The sequence below is a fragment of the Mastacembelus armatus genome, chromosome 7 (assembly GCF_900324485.2).
Source record: "Mastacembelus armatus chromosome 7, fMasArm1.2, whole genome shotgun sequence".
In the NCBI taxonomy this organism is placed as follows: Eukaryota; Metazoa; Chordata; class Actinopteri; order Synbranchiformes; family Mastacembelidae; genus Mastacembelus; species Mastacembelus armatus.
The window spans coordinates 22,598,808-22,614,853 of record NC_046639.1 but is presented as its reverse complement, the minus strand read 5'-3'; the positions used below and the strand labels follow the sequence as shown (position 1 = coordinate 22,614,853).

At 39.6% G+C, this 16,046-nt stretch overlaps 2 protein-coding genes across 12 annotated transcripts in view; both read right to left on the bottom strand.

Annotated features, from left to right (window-relative positions):
- dennd2c (DENN/MADD domain containing 2C) overlaps positions 1 to 5,588 on the bottom strand; it is an 18,062-nt gene extending 12,474 nt beyond the window's left edge. For 5 of the 7 annotated variants that reach the window (XM_026333589.2, XM_026333596.2, XM_026333594.2 and 2 more), the window contains exons 1-2: positions 4,545 to 5,125; positions 600 to 1,711 (exon numbers count right to left, since the gene is read on the bottom strand). In XM_026333589.2, coding sequence (XP_026189374.1) covers positions 600 to 1,492 — 893 coding nt within the window. In that variant the 5' untranslated portion in view covers positions 1,493 to 1,711; positions 4,545 to 5,125. Of the gene's footprint in view, positions 1 to 599; positions 1,712 to 2,362; positions 4,513 to 4,544; positions 5,126 to 5,449 lie in introns of those variants that run through there. The other 2 variants (XM_026333590.1, XM_026333592.1) reach the window with 2 other exon arrangements.
- On the bottom strand, positions 5,263 to 16,046 carry ampd1 (adenosine monophosphate deaminase 1 (isoform M)). Of its 5 annotated transcripts, XR_003297324.2 has the most exons (18): positions 15,896 to 16,046; positions 14,468 to 14,479; positions 13,457 to 13,465; positions 12,505 to 12,670; positions 12,089 to 12,242; positions 11,115 to 11,280; positions 10,802 to 11,021; positions 10,501 to 10,630; positions 9,886 to 10,080; positions 9,476 to 9,607; positions 9,193 to 9,356; positions 8,667 to 8,793; positions 8,232 to 8,395; positions 7,903 to 8,023; positions 7,302 to 7,475; positions 6,887 to 6,997; positions 6,365 to 6,597; positions 5,263 to 5,618 (listed from the first exon to the last, which is right to left on the bottom strand). XR_003297324.2 is itself a non-coding variant. In XM_026333598.2 (17 exons), the coding sequence occupies exons 1-17, from the start codon at positions 15,915 to 15,917 to the stop codon at positions 6,442 to 6,444; spliced, it is 2,223 nt and encodes a 740-aa protein (XP_026189383.1). In that variant the 5' UTR covers positions 15,918 to 16,046; the 3' UTR covers positions 6,153 to 6,441. The 5 variants fall into 5 exon arrangements, 4 of the variants coding, with proteins under 4 accessions (XP_026189383.1, XP_026189384.1, XP_026189385.1 ...); XM_026333598.2 differs by lacking the exon at positions 5,263 to 5,618 and having other exon boundaries at positions 6,153 to 6,597; XM_026333599.2 differs by lacking the exon at positions 5,263 to 5,618 and having other exon boundaries at positions 6,153 to 6,597; positions 14,468 to 14,476.

Sequence of the window (16,046 nt, the reverse complement as noted above, 5' to 3'; positions counted from 1 at the left end):
AGTTCATAATATTATTCTTTACATTGTATTTCTCAGCAGTTATCATTTGGGTTGGATGTTTCAGTACTTGCAAACATAGCCCTGGAAAACCATAATTGCAGTATTGCATTATGTGGCTTGATGTTTTTGCAATTTTTATTTTATGAGAATCCTGCACAGTATAGTATGTCTACATCTCGTAAAATGTTCTGAGCTGAATGTGTATGTAGAGTTCATAGGTTCTAGTTTTGTTTAGCCTCATCTGTGCTGATCATGGGCCATTGCTGTGAGGGAACTAGGCCATGTACAGACAATAGAGAACAAGGCTACCAGATGTCTTGTGACATCACAACTGGACCCTAGCCAGCAATTACACTCTCATAGTAACTGCCCTAAAAACATTTGTAAACCAGAGTCCAAAGTAAAGAATAAGCACAAAGTGCATTTTTCAGATCAATTCCCCAGTGTTCAATAATCAGGAGCTATTCCCCCCTTTCCTAAAATCTGAACTGTTAAACAAATTACAGTGGTCAGGAACATGTAAACGTTCAACCTAATCTGTTGACAAAAACTATTTCAGATTTTTTTGTGCTCTGTTTTCGGTGCTCATATTAACCCACCTGTTCTTTTTATGTCGTGAAAGCCCATCTGTCTTTGCAGCTGGACATGGAGGTGGTGGGAAGCAAGGTGGGTGGGCTACCCTTCTATTCCTCACGTTGGAGTGGTTGTTAGGAGTGGAACTACTGTCCCATCTCGCTGTGTGTCCAGTGTTGCTCTTGGCTCCCCGATACTGGAATGTCCGCTGAGGTTTGGGAGGAGGCTGAGCTTCACCTGAGGACTCTCTGCCTTTCTCCCACAGCAATCTGTCACCCTCAAGCTTCCGCCAGAAACCCCGTGAAGTGTAGAAGTTCCCAGCAGGCATTTTGTCTTCTTGGTCATCAGTTGACAGAGGTAGAGCTTTACAAACTACTTCAACATCCAAGATGCGATCCGTTTTTTTATCACCTTCGGGCATTAATGTTTGGTTACTTGTAGAGTTAGCGGCGTTGACCTCCCCTTTGGGAGATGCAAATATTTGTGATTTATTGCATGAGGATTTAGTGGAGAATTCAGAGCAATATTTCAGCAGAGGTTCTGACTTCCTGCCAGTCAAACCATGTCCAGCTTGTGTTGGCGATTCCCGAAAATCTAAGCCCAGACTCTTGGGTTTTGAGAGGGTGAATTTTGAATGAAGCCCCTCTCTCAACCCCTCATTGGAGCATCCATTGCCCACAAGGTCCCGAGACAGGGTTCGGGACACAGTCAGAGGGTGCGCTTTCACGCCTACATCCTGGCTGCTGCCTTGCTGACTGAGACCTTCCCACTGGGAGATCTTCTCCCTGATGTTAACACGCTGCTGATGTGAGAGGGGCTTCGCTGACTGCCGGCCCTGCCAGGCCATGGTAGCCTCTTTCTGCAGGTGATCATTTTCACCGCCCCCCCGCCTGCCCTGCTCCAGTCTTGGAGCCAGCATGTTGTGAGGGGGGCAAGTCAACTCACCTTCAGTTCTCCATAAGTGAATGCATTAAGGATTTCCTTGCAAACAAAGACAGAAAAATCCATATAATCTGGTGTTAATCAATCCAGAAATGATCAGCAAAAAAATCCCCTAAATGTTTATGGTTGTAAATGTCTTTGTTGTCTTCTTGTTCTAGCAGAGACTCATTTCCCCTTTTCTCCTTTTGTAAGCAATCTACAAGGAAGAGAAGACAAAAACATTACTCATTGATCACTCTGCACTTAAAAACATGTCCAGACATCAAACTGCAAGGTCAAAGGAATACTGAGACAAAGCAGGAGGACACAGTTACTCCTGAAAAGGCACATAAACCAAGTTGTCCGAGTGTAGACTAGTACAGAGACAAGTTCAGGAAGGACAGGCTCCTGTCAAAGTTGGTTTCCAAAAATACATCCAGTAAGAAAAAGTGACAAGAACAAAGTTATCGCAGCTTTTTGCTGCTGCATGTCTGTGTATTGAGACACCACAACCTCCTCTAGCCCAGGCAAATTCTGTTTTCTCTGTAGCTGCCGTTCACCACAGAGCCTTCCAAATAATGAGAAAAAATACAGGAAAACATTAAATTTAATTTAGTGTTCCTGCAAAGCTGTCTTTTATGTGTGTGATATAAGTAATTTCAAGAGCTTTGGAGGCATGAAACACATCCAATCTTAAGGGCAGTTACAATTAGTATAATTAGGGAAAACATTTTAACTATGCTTATCTGTCTAGGAAAATAAAAGCTCCTCAAATGGTTGAGCTATTTATCAAAGGCTAGGTAAAAACACTAAACTTGATTAATCAAGGCCCTTCTGTATGCTGTAAAGACATAATCTAAAGCCTTACTCCATCTAATCAATGCTGTCAAACAAAGACTTTCAGCAGCATCCACCCTGACTTGAAATCTGTGTAGTCACTGTGCACTCTTGTGCAGCAGCGCCTGGCTTGCTGGAACCAAACCATTTGGACACGTTGCACATTAGGACTGAGACTCAGAAGAATCTGGAGAAACAGAGACATGGTAAAATTCCATTGTGCTGCTCATGATCATAATAGCTCTATGAGCTGCATTCCTACAGAGCAATATAAGAGGGGGGTCAGGGAATAAATTTAACTAGAGACAGTCGGTCAGTCAGTCTTCCAAGTGACGCCTTTGTTTGCTATGACCTAAATCAAATGTTATGTGTGCACTGGAATGCTGCTCCATCATTAACAGACCATACAATGACAATGCGACTTGCAAAATAACCCACTAGCATTATTTGTCTGTGTGCGGTATGTTGTACAGGAAGGTATGAGTTGTGCTTCCTGAGCGGCAGGAAAAAGGATCAGCAGACTGTCCATAATTACGGTGCAAATAGATTTGCACCCACTTGCAACCACTGATTTATGTTTAGATCAACTATATTCAAACCCTGTGACGGTAAACATTCTCTTTTAAACATAGCAAACTTAAAAAATATACTAGCTAGTTATTTTCAATGTTTGTAGTTCCTTGCAAAGAAATCCAAAACTGCCAACCCCACTTTCCCACGTCATACCGTTCATATCAGATGTTTTTATTGCCAGTGATCTAAAACCATGAGGTGTTGTGATATCAAGTGACAAGGCCAGAGGGTAAGTCTAGATGAACGCTATTAATGCTTATGAGGCTGTCAATTCTGGAGAAGGGTATCATTACATTTCTTGGTGAAATGCACCAACTCATCCAAGTAGAAATCAGACAGCTAATCTATGAATCTGAAGTACCCTGTCATCACTTAGCAGCTGAATTAAACCTAATTGCACATTCAAAAGCAGCACAAAACACCCACCCAAAGAGATGCAGCATGACACAACATGTTGTGGGTGAGGTATTGTACGGCTATGATTTGCCAGCAAATGGCAGTTAAAACTATAATAAAAGAAAAGTATGGGTTTAGCAAATGTCAGCATTCACAGATGCACCAAGATAAATTGTCAGAAAATGACCAATCCATCAGCAGCTACCAGAACAACTTCAACATTTATATTAACAGCTGTGCTAAAGGAGTGATACAAGCTTCATCGTGTGTAATTTGCTGTTGATGGTGGTGACCGTAACTAAAATTCAACCGTCAAAAAAAACTTTAAACAAAATAAATGTAATCTAATCTCCTTGTGTTGATCTGAGCCTTGTGTCTGAGCAAATAAGTGGAAAACATGATCTCAACTCCTTTAATTTGTAGTAGCTGTAGCTATTGTGTAGTCTATGGGCATTCGTCAGTATAGTACAGATGTTGATTTGATGACTTACTTTTATTCTTGATTTAACGCTGCAATATGAGTATAGATAAAAACAACTTCCACCTACGTTCATGTGCCCTTGCTGTCTGTCGTAGGACAGGAAACACACTGCAGAACTCCAATCAAAAACTATAACATTGAAAACGTTCTTCCTTATTTCAAGGACTAAGTAATATATAATCAATCACATTACTTGCCTTAAGTGATTAAGATTTAAGAACTGTAATTCGGCCGTATCGAAAGCGGGAAATAACCTAAAGTATCTAATCTGCTTACAGTTCACGTCCAATCATCGAAACTTGTATTGTCTTTGGCAAAGCGAAGGCAGCTGCAGGACTAACGTTTTGATTAACTCTTAACGTTTATTCTGGTAAAAAAAAAACAATATTTTCTATATTACATACATGCCGAATTAAACAACCGAAAGCTTTAATACAGAAATTCGGTTGATACTTATCTAAAAGTATGAATATATTTATCATTAACTGTGTCACTTTTAACTGGCAATATTTTCCACTGAATGTGGCGTTGACGCTTCACTGTAAGAAGTTGAGTCTTAGGAAAAACGTAAACGAGCAACACATTTTACGGGCAGAAACGCGGTAACGCTAATTAACCGAATGCAGTAAAACACAACAACTTGTTAAGTTGGGTGATAACGTTACGATATTCAGACCCAAACACCACATGGACACATGTAACTAGCGTTAACGTTAACTTATAAGCTATTGTTAATGCTAACGTTACATTTTTTGTGACTTACCTGTCGTAGTTTAAAATGTTGCGAGAGGAAAAACCAGGTTCTTTCCTCATTTTCCTCTTGATAAAATGAAAAACACAAATAAAATCAGAGTTCACTCGCTCGCATCGTTGAGCCTGGAGAGGTTAGCAAACTTAGCAGTCTGAATAAGTTCAAGCTAACGCTAATTCAAACATTACCGGTAACTTTTTAGAAAACAAACCTTATATGGCATACAAACGCGTCATCTATTTTAATAACTATACACAAAAGCAACGACGAAAGCGTCCAGGGACATGAAAAACCAGAATAAGCAGAACAATCCTCGCCCTCCTTCTCCAGACAATTAGTGTCATCCCAGCCAGAAAATATACCACTTCCGCTTTTAACTTTCAAAATAAAACCCCGCATTGAAAAATGTTGACAGTTCTCTCAACATCCATAAACATCCAGAGTGAAAATACACTTGACACCAGATTTTGCAACACTACCTTTGTGTTTTTACCATTAAAACACACATGTACAAATCACGTGTGCTAAGCACACACGTTAAACTACATGGATTTCCATGCATTAAAATCTCAGATGTATATTGTGCCAGCGCTTCGGGGTCAGTGTCCCACAACCTGAAAGTGGCAAGTGGTCATGGAAATAATGAAAAGATGATGGGTAGGAAGATGTGTCCAATCTAATGCATGCATCTAATTCAAACTATACCCTGATTAGGAGGTGACTGACAATAACTAGTGTAAATTGTTTAATTTGTTATTTTTTTTAGCCTAGAATATCCACATAACCTTAGCACACACTTACCAGGAAACGTACTTCTTACATAACAAAAAGGGTTATCCTTATTAATATTTAGGGGCATATACACAGTTCATCATGGAGTAATGACAAATGCTTGTCATATTAAAGCAACAGGTTACCACGCAAGTGACTTGACTTCCAGCTGCACCCTGGGTCTTTGTGTGGAGCTTGACGCTGCTGTGACTGTGAGAAAGTTTCGTTGAATCCTCTTGATCCAAGAGGGAGGACGTCAACACATCCACTCCCGCTGCTGTCATCGATGAATAAATGCTGTTGTCTTCAGGTGTCCTGGGAAATAAAGACACTGTATTATGAGCTGCACCTGCGCAGCTCCACCAGTTATTAAATAAAAGCTGGGAACTTACTCTCATTTGTTAGATCCCGTGTTGTGAAGTTGTGGTGCAGGAATGTGATTAATGACGTTGAAATCATTGGCAAAATGAAGTTTCTGCAAAACATAGTGTGACTCCAAACTATGTCGATGTGTAGTAAATGCATACAGACACAGAATTTAGAAATCCACTTAAAAAAGACAGCCCCAAACAGACTGACAACTACTTCTGACAAACTATAGAAAAGGTGAGTTTTGGTCTTCAATTTCATGAATTCTTTTGGGACTTAGAGTCCCCATTGGTTAAATATGATATGAATCTGAGTAAGCTATAGCAAATTCCTCCCTGTTTTTGATGTTGAATAATAGGAGGAGTATGTCATTAAAGAAAATGGTGGGCATTATAGAGGATCTGTCAATAAAGTGATTCTAAGTGAGTCTAAGACTTTGCAGTGTAATGCTGATTCAATTCTGGCATGCATTAACAGAACTAAAACACAAAAAACTGACATTTTATTTGTTTCCAATCTTATACACTATGTTTCTCCTGTGGAATACACATATGTAATGTACAAGACAGCTGGACAAGATGTGTAGATACTGTGAAATGTAAACAGTTATCAAAAGGTTTCTTGTTCCAAAGAAGAGAACATCAGTGTGTTAGATGGCTGGTTTCTTCAAATTTCACCTGATTAAGACTTACTGTGAAAAGCAAGTATTGAAATGTTTCTGCATCATGATAGAGATGGGTTTTGAGACTTATGTTGGATTTGAATGAGTTTATACAATCTTCAGGCCCTCCTTGACGAGGTTCAGCTCATAGCACAGGGTCTCATAGCGATATGCCATACGGATTTGGGCCACATTAGTCTTGCGGATGTCATTGCTCTCTGGACCCTCCTTCAGGTAGTCCTCACCAAGGTAACAGATCTTCTCCTGAAGCACAGGAGCAGAGAAGGAGTATGAGACATGCCAGTGTGCAGTAGTATGTGTTAGTATGAGCGTAAATCAATCTCTAAATGTGCAGTGAAGTATATTTCTTCCATTTTAGAGCATTCTGTATGGGTGAGGGTAGAATCTATGTCTATCAGAGGATTTAGCAGTGCAGGAACACGATTACTCTGGTGAGTGGTCAGGATTTTGCCAATAAGGCAAATCTAAACCTACTAATTAAATGTGTTAAAAAGTCAAGAAAGCATTGCCATATTTAAATCTGATGTGTTACCTCATGAGACATGCCGCTCTGCAGAACACTGTTCCTGGAGATCTCACACATGTCACAGGTGCTGAGCTTGAAGACCTGGGCTGCAATAGCGTACTCTTCCATCAGGGGTTCCTGTGGACATAAACACCAAGATTTACACTCTTTCCCCTTCATCACTCCAGCACAGATATTATCTGTTACAATACATGTTTAGCATGAACTGTTGAAGGCATGATTTGGTCACTGTTTGTTTAGCAGATATATAGGACAGGACATTTACATCCTTAAACCAGCTAATTCTCTCATGAATACAAAGACTCACAAAGAAAATGAAAATGCATACCTCAGATATTTATAATACAGCGCCCATTACACACAGCACAGTGTGACCATTCTCTAAATTATAATCAGAGACTTTCTCTCCATGTGTTCAGACCTTGGTGTAGTGGAACTGCATGGGGTCGTCAGTGGACAGAGAAACCATCAGGCCTTTCTTGTGGAACTCCAGCAGGGGGTTCTTGGCGTACTCCAGGAACAGGCTGTTGTTGCTGAGAGGGGACATGGCGATGGGAATCTGGGACAGGAAATACAAATACTGCAGCACAGGGCTCTGTTGGTGGAGGATTGACAAAAAGATATGATCAGGTTCAGTAAAATGACATTATTGACAAAACATAGTATTTTGATTACTTTTTGGATGTTCATGTTTTGTAACAAAGCAGATAAATCCCTTCAGATAAGAGATCAGATTATAAAAAATACTTTTCTGGTAACTGATGATTTTAATGTTTCCATCACAGACAACCTGTCTCCATTGTGCCCTACATGTGAAACAAATACTGGCAGCCTTACAGTAGTCCCACATAACAAAAACACTGAATTCAAACCTTTGGTCTGAAGCGAATGGTGTTCTTTAACCTGAATGGTTTTCAGTGTTTGTAAGTAAATCACTATGATATATTCTCTGGATAGATTTAGATCATATATTGTAAATAAAATAGAATTACAAATGTATTTTAATCTTATGGAGAAGTGACCTTCTTGAGGTTGAGGCCGTGAGAGATGTTGTCAGCTGTCATGAAAGCAGCCAGCAGGTGGGTGATGGCACCAGCCTCACCACAGTGAGGCCTGAACAAGAACGTATTCATCCCCCTCTGTCTGGAGAGCAGAAGATAAACAGTTATTATACAACCGAAGGGACACATATTCTTAGATGAACTCAATGTTCTGCAATCATCAAACATGCACTCACATTATAGTATTTACAGAGGAGACAATGAGATCCAAAGAAATGGGAGGAATATCTGTACCAGCACTACAAGTAAATACTGAAAAAAAACACAAAAAAAAAAACAGTGTTACTCACCTACGGAGCTGGTTGAGCACAGCAATGTTGGCATACATGTAGTAGATGTAGTAGGTGTAGGAGGGGTTCTTGTTCATGTCCCACTTCTGTGGTTTGGGGCTTTTACTGGAGAACATGTGGCCACTATGTTTGGATTCATCATCCACACTGTCAAAACCTGTGACCTACACCCCATGAGGAAAATGGTTAATTCTGCAGAAACACTGGGCTCTCAGCTTCATTTGTTTTTATCTGGGGAGTTTTTTGGTCTCGTGAAAATTTGAGTGCAAAAATAAATATTCATGTTTGAGATCAATACTGAAATGCTACATTGGGTTAATTTCTTATCCATGTGTGGTCATGTCAGCTACACTTTCACAACTCAGACAGGACTTCATATCTTGCTGGGATCTAAATTATGGCTTAGAAATGCTTTTGTGACTCTTTCTGACTCACATGCTTGAGGAAGATGCTGAGCTCTGGGTTTGACTGGGGATCGATGGTGGCCTGAAACACGGGAAGGAAAATGTTCTCCAACATCTTGCCAAAGTGTGGCACAAAGTTCCTGCCTCTAAAGATGTCACTGAAATAGAAGAGTTTCAAAACACTTTTAGGTTTAAGCCTTTTTTAAGCTTACAGGATAAAAATGTTCTTTAATATCATGTAGTGTAGGCATAGTAGCAGCAATATCCTCCTGAGACCCAGCCCACTGACTTGTGTCCCTTGTAGTGGACAGTTTGTTCACATCCAAACAGTCCTATGGTCCACTACAGTGGACATGCTATAAAATTAAAAATAAAAATAAATTTTAAAAAGTCTAAACTGTAACATGTTTTTTTAACCAAAAATAGGTAGGAAATTACAAAAAACAAGAAATTGGAAGACACTTATTTTCCTTGGTTCCCAGGAGGATAATGTGTCTGTCACAGGATATATTGCGTATTTTTCTCCCCACCTCACAGACTTTTATTAAAAGGCTTACTAGATTCTGGGAACTTGAATCATCCATTTGAGGTTTGGGGAGAAGACTCTGTGCTTGACAAACCAGGAGGAAAGCTTGTTCCACTCGTTGGTGTTGCTGCCGTAGATGGACAGACGAGGCTCAGCATACTGGTATTTAGCATCCTCCAGGTCACTGGCTACTTCCTGGCTTACACAGATGTCAAATCACACGTAGATCACATGGAAGTTGATACATAATATGTTATCAGTTTTTCAGTAGGGAATTCTTTCTACTTGCAGTATTGTAGTCCATGAAAGCTAACCTTGATGATGGTGGCAAAGTATTCTCCATTTATGTGGTTCTCTGTTTTCAGGTACAAGTCACGCAGCTCGCTGGCTCCCACAGGGTTGTATTTAGCATTGAACTTATCAAAACGCTGGAAGGTTTGTCTGCCCTTTAGAGAAACAACAAAGACACAAAGAAATTTAGATACATAGATGCTGATTAAGATATACCACAAACCAGTTCTGTCTATTTGCTCTGACTATTTTGGATGTAAGTATTTACACTATCTAACAGCATGTATACTGTACCCATCCTACATTTTACATCCTACAAAATAAAATGCCAATAATGTTGTCATTTTTCTTGCTTCACATGTAATCCACCTGCATGCAGCTTTCATATGTATATGTTTACATCCACTAATGTTCCATAAAGTCAGTAACATACAGCGTGCACATCCAGTGAGTCCACAGTGAGGTCATAAGGGTGCAGGTTGAGAGACTCAAAGAGCTCCTTCAGTGTGATCTCCCGGTCTTTGAGGATTTGCACAACACGGTCAGCGTCCACACGGTAAGACTTCTTGATGAACCGCAGGAGATGCTTCTGGTTCATGCAGGCTGCAGCATGGATGTGGGTGTCCACCTGACATGGCAAGAAGATTTGGGTTTATGTGATGTAGTACCCCTACTTTGTCACAAGAGGGAGGTGAAGACACACACAAGGTGCACAACAGCATAGAAGAAGTACAGCAAACTAAGTGTAAAGTGAAATGTCTAAAATTCAAATGTGACAAACCTCAATCAATAGTTTATATTCAGCAGTCAAAGGGTGATTTTCAAATGTTTATACTTTATTGTTCAAACCAAAACAGGTAACAAGCAGATTGAACGATTGTTACTTGTTTTTCCAAGATCTAATATAACATCATCTGGGTTTATTTCCATACAAATTAAAATGGCAAGCAGTATAGGTTTCAGCTTGTTTGAGAAATGTTTTTGCATATCTATTATGTTTTAAGCTATTTTAGAAACAATGGCCATGAGAAATCCTGTTTATAGCTACCTTTCTACAGTTGTAGAAGTCCCTGTGAGGGTTCTTCTTCAGCTCCTTCATCTCCTCCATTTCATTCAGCATCTCATGCACATTGAACTTTGACATGATGAACTTCAGACGGCGGTGAGTGTAAGTCTTACTGCAAAACAAATCAAAGAATACAGGTACATAGGTTTCACAGTGAGTTTACCTATATATACCAATGGTGCTTTGATGGTGTGAGGGAAAGTTGGGTGATAAGAGAGGGCTTTTTGAAAACGTACATATTTATAATTCCAAGATTCAAAACAAAAACCTTTCAAGGACTCACGTTGGGCCCTGTGCAATTAGAGCAATGAGGAAGTTCATGTCGTCTATGAAGGTGTCATAGTTGGGGCATGGCAGGTCTTTGGGCTGATGTTTGTCAGCAGCTGCTGCATCATTGTACACATAGATGACACCATCCTTCATACGAGCAACATAACCCAGATTCTCTGGCAGGTCCTTGGTGTCAAAGGGGTCTTCCCCTTTCTTTGGAGGGGGTGTGAAGACTGAAGCCAGATATAACACAACATTGTGACATTTTTAAAAACTCTAGATCTGTAATTCTGTTAAGCCTCATGTTAAGCCACATTTCTAGTCACCTGGCTGCAACTGATCCTCTGGTTTGAAGCTCTCTTCCTCAATCTCACGCAGGAACTGGGAGGCAGTCCGTGGGAAGCGCTGGAAGGCCAGCCTCATGTACTTCTCCCTGATGGTCAAGGCACGGTACAAACCTTTACAGGAGAGCTCAAAGTCATCCATCGTCACCTGAAGGGCAGATAAGAGATGAAAAATAAAGTGTGATAGTCAGCAGTTTTCTGTACAAAATGTCCCTGTTTTCCACATTTCATCATTTTGCATCACATGAGCAGACACTTGTTCATTTGTGATATGCTATGCAACAAGTATATGTAAATGTTTTTTAACATAAGTGAGGTTCAACAAAACAAAAATAACATTCAGCTCCTCCAGAGTGTTTATTTCCATGGAAATATCAGACCCATAGCCAGAAACCTAAACCCTGGGCTGCTTTGCAGATAACCATCCATGGCTCTCTGTGGGTGGTAGGTATAGTATCTGTAGGTCCACTGACACACAGATACATGTGGGCAGTGAAATTCAAAGCAAACATCTGCATCCCTTAACTTGACCCAGGGCCAGTTCAGGAACTATTTATAACATGCAGTACTATGCAATAATGTAGGAGAAGAAACTTGAGCCTACTGCTACTACATTGTAAAACATCATACAGGAATTCAGAAAAATCAAATAATACTTTATAATTAACTTTATTTTAAAAATAACAATTTATTAAACATATATTATTAAAACCAGCAAGTTTTACACTACAAATGAAACAGGCTTCAAACAAATGACTTAAGTTCAGTTTGTTTAGACAAAGATAAAGGCAGCTAGATTTACAGCACATTACTGTATAAGTATTGTAGTATATGGAACTTATGATGACATAGGTGCTGCTTATTATGCAACAGGTAGCGGTAAGGTAGCAGTCTAAACGATTTTGATCTAAATTCCATAATAAGCTTCAGTTTCATTGAAGGATAATAAATATTACCCCAGCTGCATAGTCTCCGATTATAGCCACTCTCTGGTAGTCTGGCACTTCCAGGTAGATGGGCCTGTCTGCATCCACTGAGACTACAGGGGCAGCTGCTACATGGGCAGCAATCACGGGCATGTTCACGGTGCAGCAGAGGTGGAGCCGTTTGCTGTGGATAAAGAGTGGTGAGGTTCAGTGGTTGCCTTCATCCATTTCAGAAATGAGTATAATGAAAGCAACCAAATTGCCCTCAAAAATTATCATCAGGTAGTCTACCTAGTGACATTTTTGCTCTATTACTTTAGGAAAACTGCCAGTCTGTAGACGGTCTAAATATAAAACCTTAAAGAGTAGCTAATTGTTTTTTATCACTGTTTAATAATATGATTTTGTTGAACCACAAAAGCAAAATAATTCATAATCAATCTCACCGTTTCTCAGCATCATCATCAGTGTGCAGATGGTGGGCCATCTCGTGGTGCAGGATGGGACAGTCCTCAGCCACATCAAACATGGAGATCTCATCACGGACGTTTTCATCTTTGGTCTCAGATGCAAAGACCTTCTCTGCGAAGGCCCGCATCTTGTCATCGGTCTCTGTCAGTTAAGGCAAAGGTAGGTTTCGTTAATGATAGCCATGTATTCTGCTCCCCCCTCATCATGCAGCTATAAACTAAAGCCACAAAGCCACAAACAGAATTTCTTCAGTGCCATTCTGTGCTGCATAAATATGACTGCTAAACAACAGAGATTTGTGACGATGAATGAATTCTGGACATTCTACATCTATGACTTATAAAGCACATTTCTTACCTAACCTGATGTGTACAGACTTCAGCACATGCGTGGTGCACATGCGTGGTACACATGACCAAAGACTGATCCAGCCAATACAAGTTTGCAACTGTGGCCTCCAGTTTGAGCTGCAAAGTCCCATACTGAGAAAGGATCTACATTGATGAGGCACTGAGACACACAGTTGGCTCGACTCACATGGATACAAAAAGCCTTGTTTAGTGGACACGTAACTCCAGATTCAGTTTTCTTATCATCTTTCATTGTTTACATTGTTTATTTTTGCAATACGTTACATTAGATTTTGTATTTAAGACAATTGGTAACAGAATTAAATATTGTATGCTGAAAAAATCCAATGTGACTGGAGTTACTGTAAGAACCAAGCTATGACAAGCAGTGGTTGTGATGACAAAATGGCAATAGACAGCATGAGTGGCATTACTCCATGACTGCGACAGATAGATCAGATTACTTGATATGTACATGCGCTTACTAGCCAAGAGCCAAAGCATTTTAGCCTAAGACAACATCTCCATATCATAAGTAAAGGGATTTTGGTTTTCACTTCTCACCCTGCATACTTACTCTTTGGACCTGATTACGCCCAGCAAGAGAATAGCATCACCCAAAATAAAAGCCAAAAAGATAGTGTTAGAAAAGCATGGGTTAAAACATGGTTATGTTGTTGATTTTATACATGAAGACAACACACAGACTTTACTGTACTGTACAGTATATGCATAAAAAAAACTAACTGACAATATAGGAACAGACTGTACCAGCACAATCACATTCATCAGTATTTACTATATATAATATAGATTAAAAATACATGCAATTTAAATGTAGAAGCAATGAAATAACACACAGGGCCAATGATTACACTTTATGGTAAATGGATAAGTGGGATTAAGGTAATATACAGATGGATACAACAGTTGACTGTCAAATTGTATCTGCAGTTATTATTTACATAGTTGGAAACAAAAGCTAGACGAGTATTGATAGCTCCATCTTCATGACATATATGGAGTGAAATTTCTCAGTGCTCCCAGTGGTGCAACAAGTCAGGTGGGTAGGACACTACAAATCAAGTGATTCATTTACTGCACCTCTACAATATTTAATATTGCATGCATGCGAAGATGCGGTAAACGTGTCTTATTAGCACTCAGGAAAAAAGCAGCGTGTGCCCATAATTTCAGTGATTCAAACAAGTGTAGGTCAATTAAATCTTCTTGGTGTAAGCATTTCCATAGTGGAAGAATCAGTGAGGTATCTGGCAAAACTCATTTATTAATGTAAAGGTTCACTTTCAGTGCAGTTTCAGTAGTAATGCTAGATTTGTGAAGCACTCAATACAAACGCAGTAAAATAAAACTTATTGTAGATAATATTGATCGTGAACCATACATTAATAAATGGTGGGCTTTTCCCAGTATGTTTCATTATCTTCTATTTCAAAAAGCATAGGTGTTGATTTATTCCTTGATTCATTAAGGTTCATGATACCAGGTTGCAAGCAAATGTACTTCAGAGAAAAGGTAATTGTTGATGCGACTGTCCCACATTCATACAGCAAACCTCTATACTTACTTCCACTTTCTGCTGAGTTATCAAAAAGTCCCAGTCATGGTGGGACAGTCCAGGTTAGAGGAAAACAAAACATGTGTGGTAAATTCTCAAGACAGTAATAACAAAGAAGCAAATAAACTACACAAAAAAAGAGTTTTGTGGATTTTCTATGGAGTCTCCAGGACACTGTTTCTGCACATTGTTGCGTTTTCTAAATGAAACTCTTGAATTCTGCAACGCAAACTACGTTGAATAATCAGGTTGCATACCTGGTAGACAAAACCAAACCTCTCCGCATGTCTAAGTATCTTTAGAAGTAAGCAAGAATTGATGCTTTTTGTGATTATGCTGACCTGACTCTAATATATCAAACAGCTAATATCTCTCTGACAGCTACCTATACCAGCTGTCAGGTGACAGTACACTATACCTGCATGGACGTCATGACAGCAGGGCATGAAGACCATGTTTTCACATCAGAATATACCAAGTATAAAGTCACATTCCCCACAAACACCTGCCAATCACTACAACCAAACTCTATTAGTTGTGACAAGCTCTTCAGTCAAAAAAAAAAAAAAAAACAAAAAAAAAAAACTCCTCCTTGGATAATGTGACTTTATACTTGCCAGTTGCCCTGAGCCTGATGGAGGTGAGTCTATAGTTAGTGGTCATTACAAGAGCATTTAGAATAGCAGCAAGGGTGGAGCTTCTTATACTACAAAAAAGAAAATCACGAAAATAAACAACTGAAGTACAAACTGAGCAAAAGTTACTGCATGGCCCGACCTCATGTCAAACTTGACCTGGGAGAATCTGTTAAAAAATGACGTTCATCATTTTTTCTTACTAAAACTGATATACTGCCTTAGAGTTTTATGACATGAATGTGAATCTTTAGTACTGAGCTCTAGACTAATGAACAATTTGGTGCAAGCATAAAACACAAAGTAAAGTTAAACGTTTATTTAATCTCTACTTTATGAGAGGATGATATTATAGGGTGAATATATGTTAGTCTGCTTATTTCTGCACATGGGAACTATGTGCATTTTAATCCCACTGAACTTGTAGTTACAGCTGTTGTGCCATCCAAAAGCAAGATGGCACTGTGAGACTTTATTACCCGCCTTATTGCCTTTATTGCTGACATGCTGCACCCAAACCTTTGCAACATTTTGGGAGCCAACATGTGCATTCTTCATATTTATCTCAGCAAGCAGACATTAGGGTGGTAGTTTGAGAGATTTTTTTTCAGCTTATCATGTATTGGCCAAGACATTCCTTGGAAAAATAAAACAAAAAATAGATGAATAGACCACTTGTGAAGGCTTTTCTCAGCTGAACTTCATATGCCAACGTAAAATAACCCTCATAAAATGCTATCTAAACCCTCTTTTTGTAGGTGAGAGTGCACAGTCAAGCCCAGAATATTCTGACCATACTCACCTGGCACTAAGACTTTAGGCATGATGACGGTCTTCTAGTGAAACGCTCCCACAGGACTGGTACACGGTGGTCGGCCACTGGACCACTGTAGTAGAAAAGTTAGGAGCCCTGTGCTTGGTCTGTGCAATATTAAGCTCGCCCTGCCTCCCGC